At 42.0% G+C, this 13,216-nt stretch overlaps 1 protein-coding gene across 6 annotated transcripts in view; it reads right to left on the reverse strand.

Moving 5' to 3' along the window:
* Positions 1 to 13,216, reverse strand: part of TNIK (TRAF2 and NCK interacting kinase) — a 403,269-nt gene that overhangs the window by 99,256 nt on the left and 290,797 nt on the right. For all 6 annotated transcript variants that reach the window (XM_012732327.1, XM_012732316.1, XM_004674961.2 and 3 more), the window contains exons 9-10: positions 12,602 to 12,680; positions 2,428 to 2,603 (exon numbers count right to left, since the gene is read on the reverse strand). In XM_012732327.1, the coding sequence (XP_012587781.1) occupies positions 2,428 to 2,603; positions 12,602 to 12,680 (255 nt within the window). The remainder of the gene's footprint in view (positions 1 to 2,427; positions 2,604 to 12,601; positions 12,681 to 13,216) is intronic.

The raw sequence follows: 13,216 nt of genomic DNA on the forward strand, positions 1-13,216 counted from the left end.
TTGAGAAGTATTTTAATATTCCACACTGAAAGCTTAATAATCCAAACTTTCCTGAAATGAAACAACAGAGTTCAAAGCAAAGTGCAGAAAATTTATCTATTAAAGAAAATTACAGCAAGGAAAAGAAGCACACAATTAATCCAATTACTTCTACTCTCTGGGGTAAAACCATCATTTGTTAGCTCTTTTACTTTAGTACTTCATCAGAATCTGTTTTGATTGCTTTTATCTTGCTGACTTAAATTAGCATGTGTCAATGTTATCTTAAGGAAAAAATAATATCAGTTTTAGAAATCATAAAGGAATGTACGTTAAGCTGTCCCGAGTTTCTCAAACTTGGTCTTAGAGCTACTGAGAGTGAAGCGCAAATTAAGCCATTTGATCAAACTGAGAAAATAAAACAAGATCACATTTAATCAGTACCCTTGGAGCAGGGGGTGGAGTGGGTTGGGAAGGAGAAAAAAAAAAAAAAAGAGCTTATATGCCTTTACAGAGAGTTACTACCTCAGTCTTGAGTATACCTACACCAAAAACATTACTTTTGCACTCTGCAGCGAGTGAATGCATTAAAGACAGTTTAACTTCATGAGATAGTGAATCCTGAGTGATACTCTGGATATGGTACCCTCAAATGGGAACACAACTCAAGGCACAAGCTTCACCCATTCTTACAGATCACAGGCTGAAAGATCATGAGTTCTAAGAGAGTATATCTGAATAGTACTAAGAAATTAGAGGTCAACAAAGAATTGTCTAAATAAGAGCTACCACTTATCATTTGTAACAGCGTATTAAAAATGTACATATATTTTCTCATTTAACTTAGCAACAATGCCAGACAGCATTGTTGTTATTATTCTCCCACTCCTATTTTAAAGATGAGAAAACTGGGGTGAATTTCCACATAACTATTAAGAATTAGAGTTTGACTTTGAACTCAAAATTTAAGTCTGAAAACGAAAGCATAAACATTTACCTACCCATGGTAAACTAAATTTCCTTTTTTGAAGAAATTGGCTGTTAATGGTTATAGGACTAACAGACCACCCTGAAATATTCCCTTTAAAATTCTGATGCTCAAAAGTGGTCCAAAAGCACCATTAATAAGCAGTTGAGTCTAAAAGTTGACAATTTTTTACTTTGATTTGGCTGTTTTATTCAAGCCTACCTCCTTCAGTTTGGGCTGGCTTCCCAGCTCCTTGGGTACTGACTGACTCTTCCTCTCTTGCCACTTCTTTACAACTGGAGATCCTTTTAGGCATAGGATCATGAGTTTAGCCTGATCATACAATTTCCTGATTTCCCTAGGCTGGCTGCAGAAAAAGGAATTTTCTTTTGAAATTTCTCCATGGGTTTCTCCTCTTTCCACTGCTGCCCTTTCCTCTTCAATATAGTTTTGACTCCCACAAGAACTCCTGCCCTCACTCCTGAGTCCCACACACCTCCCCGCCAACAGCTATTAACTGCAGAGGTAAAGAAGGAAAAATACTGCCTAACCCTCCACGGCTCTCTCTGATCTACGAAGAAAAGAGAAAAGTGGAGAAGATAAACATGAGAAAAGCATGTCACCATGACCTTCCATCCCTGATCGCTGTCTTCCCCCAAGTTCTCCACTCTGGGACTCTCCATATAGTCTGTCTTTCTCCTCTATGCTATCCCCAATGGCAGCCACCGCCTGCCCTGCTCCCCCCAGGAGAATCCCTTTCCTCTCACATCTTCCTACTAGTCATAAACCCACTCCTGATGGTGTGCACTTTCACCTTCACAGGGAGAGTCTCCAATAAAACAGGACCCCCAAGTTTGGATTCATGTCTGTTCTAGTGATGACACTGTGACATAAAACCTGGGGTCACAACAGACACAAGGTTTTGAATCTATAAAATAAATAAGTGCATTAAATGACCTTTCAGCTCAAAATTCAATGTTCTGTGCAACAAGCCCGGCAACCTCTGTTGTATCCCTGCGACCATCAGGAAACACATTCTGACTTTAAATAACTAAATTAGAAATGAGCCTCAGAACACAACGACTTAAATGCTGAACACTGCCAGGGCAGAAAAACGTCTCCTTGATTTGTAAAGGTTGTCTGTCTTTGTCAATTTTTAGTCTTCTAAACATGAATATTCATTTCAATTAAGCAAATCACCTGTCATATTAAGCTGCTTCATAGTATCACTCAACATGAATTTTTGTTCAGTGCCTGGAAAAGGCAGTATTTCTCTCCATTCTGTTCTTTCATGAGAGATTCCATCTCGGCAGTCCCACTGCAAGGATGCCCACCGGCTGCAATCTCAAAGGCACTCAGTCCACACACTGAAGAATAATGCAGCCACATTTGAAATCCCCACGGTCACCTCACAATACATCAAGAGCCCGTGACTCACTCCATCTTTGTTTCCCTGGCTGAAATACAAATGTGCTTCTAACCTTTCTCTCCTCGCTTCTTCTTTGTTCTATCGATATGGTCCTTGAGTTGGATGCGGACCTGCCGTTCATTAGGCTGGTCTCGGATGAATGGGTGTTTCATCAGCTGTTCTGTTGCTGGTCGCTGACTGTGGTTCTTCACCAGGCAGCTCTCAATAAATGACTGGAATTTTTTTGACCTGCCAGAAAAAAGAGAAGGAAGGGCAGGTAAATGGACAATCCAAAGGAAAACAAACTTATATTTTCTGAAATGCCAGAATTTAAAAAATAACACACACACAAGCCTACTCAACCCACCTAAAAACCAACTGATCACCAAGGATGTATAGCCCTTTATTGGGCATATGGGGTTCATCACCATCCACACAAGACTGAAGCAATAATTGCTAGTTTATATAGGAACATATTTTTCCACTCTGTGCATAATATCATACATACAGCCAAGCAGAATCAGAGAAAGGGAAACCTTAATGGAAATCCCATTTGGAAGGTCTATGGGAATGAGGAAACCAATGCTCAGCCTCAGAAGAGAAAAATCACTCTGGGAAAAGGGCAATACACGTGGGTGGGAGACCAGTGAAAAATTAATGGTGAGAATGAGCAGATTCTAAGCCAGGAGGCCATGAGGTGAGTTGCTAACCTCATGGTTAAAATGCTAACTGGGGAAAAGTGAACCCAAGTTGGGTAGGCAGCTGGGAATACATTTTGTAAAAATGAACAAGATTCTTCTATTAGAGAGTGAACTTGATCAGGCACATTTTTTATTTGGTAATTTCAGAAACACTTTTGAACTTTGCTTTCCAATTAAAACAGAATGTATGTGTATATTTGCTGTCAGCAGAAGGACTTGGAGTTAAGGTGTGAGGAACTAAGTTCATACCCAGAAACAAATTTATCTCTTTTGAGAGAGATAATATTTCCTCAAAGAGACACTCTGTACTACAGCTACAGCATGAGGGAGAGAGCTGATGAGATACCATACTAGTGATTAAGGCAGTAAGTCCAAATGTGGTCAGCATTAATGGACTTTAGTCATGAGTTGGGCATGCAGGTGCCTCCTGAAAGTTCCGAGATTGTTCACTATCGTAAAGAAGTTCACGACTCTACTGCATGCCTTCCCCAGGTTCCTCCAAAGCCTTGGAGAAATCCTGATGAAACTTTGCCCCCTCCATTCTACTCAGCAGGGAGGGAACCATTTGTGCTCTCCATTGCCCTCCTGTGGAGAACTGTGGTATTACAGGAACAAGTATTTTCCCCAAGCTTCCCAGGTTATGCAGAGAAACTTCAGCCTGAAAGGCGTCCTCACCATGCTGAATGCTAAAAACACAATATTCAAGATTTTTCAACATTTCACTCCTGGGCATATATCCAAAAATATCAAAATACTAATTTAAAAGGAAACGTGCACTCCCACGATTATTGCAGCACTATGTACTATAGCTAAGCTATCAAAAAAACCTAAATGTTCCAGAACAGATAAGTGGATCAAAACGATGTGGTATATAGACAGTGGAATACTATTCAGTAATCAAAAAAGATAAACTTGTATAATTGGCAGCACCACGGATGAAGCTTGAAAGAATAATGCTAAGAGAAATGTTAGAAGGAGAAAGATAAATACCAGGTGGTGTCTAACTTGTAGAAAATGAAGTACATGAGTTAACAGTAAGATAAAGACAAGCTGACTTGACAGCTGAACTGAGACACCAAGGGGGTAAGAGGTGGGGGCAGGAAAGAACTGGAATGCGGGAGTCATATCGGTCTATGCTGGTGGAGTATAGGCAAGTCAGCAGGGACTGCACTATGGCAGTAATTCCTAATAGTGATACCCCTATGGCCTCAGTTAAAAATGAATTAATTGGGAGAAAATTTTTGCACATAATACTAATGACAAGGGACTGATCACAAATACCTAATGAGGCTCAACAAAAACAAAGTAAACAACCCAGTCAAAAAAATGAGCAGAAGAGCTTAAAAAAAATACTTTTCAATGAAGAAATCCAAATGGCCAACAGACATATAAAAAATGTTCAACATCACTTGTAATCAGGGAAAATGCACATCAAAACCACAATGGGATACCACCTTACAACAATGAGAATGACATATTAAAAAAACTAGGAACAACACATGTTGGAGAGGATATGGAGAAAAAGGAACTGTCCTATACTGGTGGTGAGAATGAAAACTGGTACAACCACGAGGCAAAGATGTGTGGAGTTTCCTCAAACTACTAAAAATGGAGCTTCCATATGATCCAGCAACTGTTCTCCTAGGAATCTACCCAAATGACATTTCTGAATCCTAATTCTAAATTCTAATTCAATTATAAAGGACACTTGCACCCCTATGTTTATTACAGCACAATTTACAATATGTAAGCTATGGAAGCAATCCAAATGCCCAAAAATAGATGACTGAATCAAGAAAACATGGTATATTTACCCAATGAAATATTACTCAGCAATCAAAAAGGATAAACCCATGCCCTTTGCAGCAACATGGATTAAGCTGGAAGGGATTATGCTCAGTGAACTAAGCCAGAAAGAGAAAGAAAGTATTGAATGGCCTCACTTGTAGGAGGTATTTGGTTGTAGAGGAATCAAATAAGGAGATTAGGGGGAAAAAAGTAACTATCATAAAGTAAAATTCAAAATCATCAGGCAGCTATAGGGATGAGGAGAGGGGAGAATCAGGAAGGAATAGGAAGAGCACAAGGGACTATGGTGATGGTGCATGGGTGAATTGATGGTGGGAATTACACCAAGAAATCATACATTATACAAAAATGATGTAATAAATATAGATTTTAAAATGAACTGATTGATTAATTTTGAAGAAAGAACTAGGAAAGGACACTCATGCATGCAGCACTCCCACTTCTGCCCAGGGCAGAGTAATATCTCATGTGATTCTGTTTTTGAAGCAATTGGTTATTGATAGCTTCTCCACCCTAAACTCCTAAGCTATATTCAAAGTTTAACATTACTTTGCAAAGTAGTAAAGGCAACTTGCTATGCTCAAGTTGGAGCTGAGATGAGACAGGACTGGCTACATGGTGGACAAGAAACAGTGACAACAGGATGGCCTCTCCCTGCCAAATCCTGAGTCTGGACCCTTGCTCATTTCTTAGTGGCACCTCTCCAGAGTGGGAAAAGGTGGCCTTTGTTACCTTTGTCTCACAAATGCATTACCAGACTTGTACCACAAGTCTTCAATCGGTACTTTTTGAAGTGAAAATGTGTAATGAAGGAACAGATGCATGGGTGGAATCAGAAGAGCATTGTAGGCAAAACTATATTGGGGCTACCTTCAGGTCTGTGCTATTGAGGAGCACAGGGAGGCTTGGAGAGCAGATAGTATTTAAAAGGATTTCTGTCTCAGGTCAAAGCTGTGGAGGCACACGTGTCTAAGGAGAGACTTGTCCCTGACAAGTAAATAAATAAATAATAATGTACTCTCTTAAGAAATACACTGAAGAGAAAACATAAAGAAATAGTCAAACTCCACATGGTGCTTTTCGAGATAGAAAACCAGTATTATAAAGATGAAAACAAAACACATTAAGACAGAAAGCTATTAAATATTCATGAGAAATGCAAATGACAGTTTTTTCTTTCCTGTTTGCAAGTAGAAGGAAATGCTTGCTTTTTATAAAGTGCACAACTATTAATTAGAGGATGATAAATAAAAGAAATCACACCCAATTTAAAAATGAGATCCAGACTTAATAGACTGTAGAAGCCATTCTTCAAACCTGACGCCTAAAACAAGTCTCAGAAGTCTCCAGAATGAGACAGTGCTGAAGGAGTTTAATGGAACCAGCCATTATGCAGAGTCCTTTTTCCAGTCTCTTTCCTGGTGGGAGGGAGCCTCAGAGATATTCAAGGGATGTCTCAGCCCAGCAGAAGGGCCAAGATGGGCCACAGTCCAAAGCTGGAGGTACACCACAAGTCTTCAATCAGTACTTTTTGAAGTGAAAATAATGCTTTCTTAAAACTACTTTTCAAAGAAAGATTCATTATCTCCTTTTTAAAAGTCACTGTGACCAAAGAATCAATATGATTAATTACACATTTAATTAAAAGTAGAAACACTTCACCTGTGTTGAATACCGGCTGACTATTTGCTGAGCAGTCTAGTGGGCTTAAAGTACATTTATATAACTTTATTGACTGCCAATAATTTAGTTCTGTCTCTTAAAAAAAATGCCTCAGATTAGTAAAACTAATTTCCCAAGGGTTGGCATGGAGAGATAAATGTTTGTAGCTGATGTTTGGAGTCTGAGGCACCAGTTTCACTACCACTGTAAATGGACGCTTTATCTTCCTGTTTATATGTTCAAGGCATTAACATAAAATTTTGTATTAGAGGAATTAAAAATGCCTAAAAAATGTTACATTCATCATTATAACCAGCTGGGCTAAAAGTTATAGTAATTATTCAACTCTCTAACTGCAATTTGACCTGTAAAATTTGCAATTCCCTTGCCCTATTTTCCAGAACTGCCTCTCTACTTCAGGTCCATCACTTACAGCCAAATGACTGAGCAAATTACTTTATTTCTCTGCCTCGGTTTCCCTGGCCACAAGGTGGGGATAGCATTATTACTTATTGTAAAAGACTGTTATGATGATTAAATGAGTCAATAATGTAAAATAATCAGGACAGTGTATGTTACATTATAAATGTCGTGTGTATTTGCTATTATTAGTAATAGCATTTTAGTTTCAACATTGACAATGTTTGTCTTTAGGGCTGGGAGCAGAGACCAAAATTTTATTTTTTCTACTTTTGTTGATCTACAGACTACAACAGATACTGTAATAATGTGCATGTTCAATGCCATCTTGCTATAATACTCATGAGAAGAACATAATCTAGGCTAATGCTGAATGAAAAAAAGATGTTATTTGAAGATCTGCTTTTCTTAGCTATTATTTTTGCTTAAGTTTCAGTTTCCAAGATCCACTCAATGTTAAGTGAGGCCACCTGTGGTATAATATTCTTTAAGAAAGTATATCTCCTATATTAGATAGGTTAGTAGGAAGAAATGAATAGCACTGTTACCTCTAAGGAGAATGTGCAAAAACCAAGAGATTGACATAAAGTTTTGTGTAGCAAGTTTTGCTTTGATCTTCATCAATCCCACAGTCCACATCTGTAGGCACCTTTGTTGAAGTATATTCTAATATTTGCTTCCTATTATCACAGACTTATTTAGAACAGACATACAAAAAGAACATTGCCATTTCTTAAAACAAAAGTGCCTGACAACCCAGCGAGAATCAGAACTAATATTTCATCAAGTCGCATGGGTGGTGAGTAAAAGCTGAGGACAGGCTTCCAGGCTGGTTCTCTGGATGGTGAGCTTGAAACTCTGGAGACAAGTCCCTTCCACAGTCCCAAGGGCTGTGGAATGGCCAGGGCAGCCTGAGCCTCTTTCCAGTGGGATTTTCCTAATGATCTCACGGGGAAGCTGCTTTGCCTCTGTGACAAGTTCACGTTTAAAGGACATGTGAGAAGAACAAGATGCACTATTTTTTATACAAAGGAAGAAACTCTGGGAGAGAAGTGAGATGGTGAGTGTATCATCCCGAGTGTGACAGTGCCGATAATGAGCACGCGGGAAGGAAGGGAAGACAGAGCTTCTAGAGGCTGTGGTTTACCTATGTGGGTCCACTTGAATCAGGCATTGGGCTGGGCCATAAAATGGGAGCCCCACCTGTCCTTCTGCCGGAGGTGACGCAGACAGAGAGTGAGTGCATCCTTCGTCTCCTGTGCTTCCTTCTCTGAGTCCACCAAGATTAATTCCTTCCCATTTTGAAGTGGTTAGGCCCCTGGGCACTGAATGTGTTACAGGGTATCCCAGAGTGGATTGACCGCCTGTCTGTGGGGCTTCACCTGTGCGCTCACAATTCAGCTATACTGCAGGGACACACAAAAGGGCCAATAACGGGTTTATTTACAAAAGGAGAAAGGAATAGGAAATGACCCAGGGAAAGAGAGCGGGATACAAAGTAGCTGGAATACCTTACGGCTAGGCTGACTGAAAACACGGAGTCATGAAGTCCGGAGAGCCGTTTCCAGAGTGCGAGAGTGCGAGATGCAATCGCGCCCTATGAATGTCCCCTGAATGTCCCAGAATTCCTGCTAGCTCCGCCCTTGGGTCCTCGCAGTTCTCTCCCTGGTACTGCTGGGAGTTGTAGTTTCTAATTACTGGAGTAGGGGGTAGGGTCCAGAAAGCTGGAGTAGGGGGTGGAGTCCATTAGACTCTGCAGAGTTCCTTTAGGACATCCTTCCCCTTAACAAATGGAGCCCTGATCTCATATCTTTCACAGCGCTAAAGCCTCTCCTCATCACACTGACAGAAGAGGGAGGGGCCAGGTTCCTGTTTGGGGGGCACGGGGTTGCTTTCCTTTTCTCCCACAGCAAAAGGGTCAGAAGAAGTGCTAATTCCTTTTTCTCTCCCTAATATTAAGGTGCCAGAGAAACTTTTCAGCACAATTTCTCCTCTACCACTTTAATCTGGAACTTAAGAGGCCAAATGGAGTAAGGACCATGGCCTACTCCAGTCTCTGCCTCCCATCTATAAAACAGGCACTCAGCATCAGTCCACCAGGACTGTGGTTATGGTTAAATTAATGTCTATCTAGCATCTGTCTGTATCTATACATCTTAACTTTCTACCCTCACAGTTAAATAGTTGAAAGTGCAACATATCTAGATCTGTGCCTCTTGCATGTTGTAGATTCAGTAATGTTAACTGGAAATGACCTTCCGAGCAAAGCTTGCAGTGAAGAGTTCCTGGCCTGTCTCAGTGTGATGGCACCCCCTTTGGTGATAAGGTAGTATGCACACTGACAGTCCTTCACTTCATGGGATGACATGGAGGTAGAAAACAGATGGATACAAAAAACACATTGAAATTTTGCTTCTTTTTAATGTGAAGCAGGATTCTCTCTTTAAAAATAAAGGGAAGTAAACAAGATGATTCACTTCCTCTCAAGCACTAGAGCATATTAAAACAAACCCTGATTTATTTTGAATCACTTTTGATCTGGTTGTGCAAGACAAAGTACTGTGAAATGCTTAAATGTTTTCACTTAAAAGCTGGAATTGTACTGCTTCTAGAGAAGTGGGAACCACAGCAAGTGACCTGTGGCCTCTGGCCGCACACAAGGGGTTAAGCTTGGAACTATGACACTATCCACAGCCACTGCAGGCCGAGTTTTATCCCTGGCCAAGGAGCTGACCCACATGGCGTAGCAGACCTCTCCTTTCTTGTCCGCTGCTTCCCTCAGCAGTGTATTTTAGTCAACCCACCTGTTCTGCTCCCTGCTCTGTCTCTGGTGAATCCTCTCACCCCATGTACCTCTGGCCTGTACCCCATTTCTTATATGCATAAACAAATAAATCTTTAGAAAAAAAGAGAGTACTTCACTCACTCACAAGGGACACTTTCCTTTGTCCCCATCCCAACCAGGGACAGCCTTGAGCCCCTCACTGGCTTTCTTTCCAATTCAGGCAGGGGTGAGCAAGAGGCAGAGGCAGGTGAGTAGGGCTGCCAGTCTCCTCTCCACACTTTTCCCCGACTGACCTAGCTCCTTTTGGCATTATCAAAATTAGTCCTTATGGTCAAAGTCCAAGCAGAAAGGTTGACCTGTATTTTCCCCAGTATGTTCACTCACGTCTCTGAGAGGTCACTTGAGTCACAGAGACAGCAGCCAAGCAGGGCAGGGCTGGGAAGAAAACAGGACAAGCAAGGGGTCTACACTCTGGCTTCTGGTCTCAGAGAGTGGTGGCCGAGGCAGCAGGACAATCTTGTGGCCCGAGACAGAGCTGAAACCACTCAGTAGCGCAGGACTGCTGCCCTCCTGCATTAGGCCAGAAACCTAAGTGGAACACTCTGTCACCAGATTCCCAAAAGTTGGCAATCAGTGGATGTATTTCTGAAACACGGGATGTGGCCACAGTGGGTTTATCAAACAAAAGACATGAGAGGATGTCCAGTCTCCCTTCTGCAGGAGATCTGGAGACATCTGTCCAGAGAAGAAAGGTGGACAGGCACCAGGAGGAAGCCCACTGGAGATGGCAAGTCCTGCCAGGATGCCTGGCACCAAGGACAAGCAGGAACAGGGTGAGGGTTTGGTTGATGCTCAGGGCACAGAAGCAAGACTCTTAGGGAGTAGCGAGTCTGTCCCAGGGAGAGGGAGGAAACAGCCTTCAGGTGCCCTTCCCCATCACATGCTATGCTGGTGCCCCACAGAAGGTGGTAGTTGGGGCCAGACTGCTTGTCTCACACCACAGTGGCCCTCGAGAGAGGAGGAGCAGCCTGCGGTGTCTAGTGGTTACCAATAGCAACCTTTACTCTCTCCTCCAGCAGCAGAGGCTGTTGTCTCTTTGCTAGCTGCCTCCTCTCCTCTCTGCAGAGTACACCTTTGCCTTTCTCTCATTCCACCTAGGTTCCTTCTTTTTTTCTTTAAGATTTATTTATTTATGCTTACAAAACTAGGATACAGGCCAGAGGTGTGGGGGGTGAGACGATTCACCAGAGACAGAGTGGGGAGCAGAACAGGCAGATTGACTCAAATACACTGCTGAGGGGAGCAACTGGTGAAGTCAGGAGAGGTCTGCCACATCATGTGGGTCAGCTCCCTGGCGGGGGTGGAACTGTTAAGGGGGAGGATGTCCTAAAGGAACTCTGCAGAGTCTTATGGACTCCACCCCCTACTCCAGCCTTCTGGACCCTACACATTACTCCAGTGACTTGAAACTACAACTCCCAGCAGTACCAGGGAGAGAACTGCAGGACCCCAGGGCAGAGCTAGCAGGAATGAATGCTGGGACATTCTGGGGTAAATAGGGTACGACTGCATCTCACGCTCTCTTGCTCTGGCACTCTGTCTGTCTCACTGGCTCGCTTGGAAAGCAGCTCTCCGGACCACGTGACCTGGTGTGTTCACTCAGCCTAGCCTAAGGTATTCCACTTACTTTGTATCCTGCTCTCTTTCCTTGTGTTGTTTCCTTTCCCATTTTGTAAAGAAACCCATTATTGACCCTTTTGTGTGTCCCTGCAGTAAAGCTGAATTGTGAGCGCACGGGTGAGGCCCCACAGACAGACGGCCCAGTCCACTCTGGGCTACCCTGTAACAGAACTCACGCTTCATAGTGCCGTGCTTTTAACCTGTTGTGCCACCAGGAAGAGCACCCCTCTCATTCCACCAGGGTTCTCCAACACAAAAGGCTCATCAAGGGCCTGATCATGAAGCAGTATGAAAAGGAGCAGGAGGAGGGTCTTGCCTCTTCATGTGAAAATGGCCCAGAACATATGTCTAGAAAAGGGAAGATCACAGATGATGCAGAGAGTGGCCCCTCTGACAGGGGAATCAGAATTCAAGAAGATACCAGAGAGGATACACCATATCCAGGGGGAAAGAAGAGAGCAAGAGATTTATGTTGCAGAATGATAAGATATAAAGACCTTGGGAGATGTACCCAAACAGTCAGAAGTCCAGCATGTGGTCTAACCTGTAGTCATCTGTTTTCCAAACTTCAGTCCCTCACACACAATCACCAGCTTTTTGTTATTTATTTATTTATTTATTTTTACTATGCCTATACCACCCATACGAGCATTCACTAGTTAAAATTAAGTTACTTTTATACGTGAATAAGTTTCTTAAATGAAAAGATTGTATCACTACCTGAAACATGACACTGGTATCATCTGCAGTAAAGAAAAAGCAACGGTACAGACAAAAATTACAAAACTTCACACACAGAGCAGTGAGGCCATCTCACCAGTGTGTGTATGCATGACAGAAAGTGGAGACTTAAGTCACAGAAGAAAGGTCAGTAATCTCACAGGGTGACTCACAGACCTATGTTCTGTGTTGCTGCCTGAGGTGCTAAGTTAAAGCGCATCCTTTCTATTATTTGGGTTCTACAACTGAGTTTAGCCAGTAGCTGCTTACCTTAAAGGGGTGGGGGGAAAGGGCAAGCTGCGTTAACAGGCACTCACTGGGTACATAGGGTGGCAGCTGGAAAATCACTTGTTAAGTCTGGTCTATACTAGTTTAATACTGCCAGCAAGTCCTAAGGATGTGAGTGCATCCAAAAGAATTTGCAAAAAATTCTGCCCTTATATCTGCAAAATGTGGAAGTTCAAACTCACCACTTCTTAGACTTCAGCCGAGGTGCTGGGTTCCGGGGAATGAGGAAGAGGGCTCTCATGGGATGCATGTCACAGAGAGCTGTAAGAGAGCAAAATAAGGGAAGGTCCACTTAAGATAGCCACACATGACCATCCTGTGAGATGCAGCAATATTACTTTATGGTCAAGTCCATCCTCGCCATGCAGCTAACACCGCTGTCGTCCACACAACCCTGGAGCAATCAGAGCTTCACAAGCTGCCATTTAGTAAGCACTTAAATGAACTGATATTTAATTTCAGGTATCTTATCAAATAAGACATATTTCAAGTAGATATTATTAACGTTTCTACTTTATCTTTAAGGAAATTTAAAGAATCAACAACCTTGGCTTTACTGTAACTAACCGTATTAGTACAGAGCTAACAACTATCAGGGAGATGGCAAGTTATTTTTAACAACTATCAGGGAGATGGCAAGTTATTTTTAATTAATAAAAACCGAGTCTTAAAACAAAATATATTCATAATCCAAAGTCTAGTTCTTATTTAATGCACGTTCATCCAAATGCAGTATTATTTAGGTAGATATTGTACAAACACCATTCTCTGTTCCCAAGTACTGTGAAAATGGCTTT

This window comes from Condylura cristata, unplaced genomic scaffold (assembly GCF_000260355.1).
Source record: "Condylura cristata isolate star-nosed mole 26May11 unplaced genomic scaffold, ConCri1.0 scaffold00003, whole genome shotgun sequence".
NCBI lineage: Eukaryota > Metazoa > Chordata > Mammalia > Eulipotyphla > Talpidae > Condylura > Condylura cristata.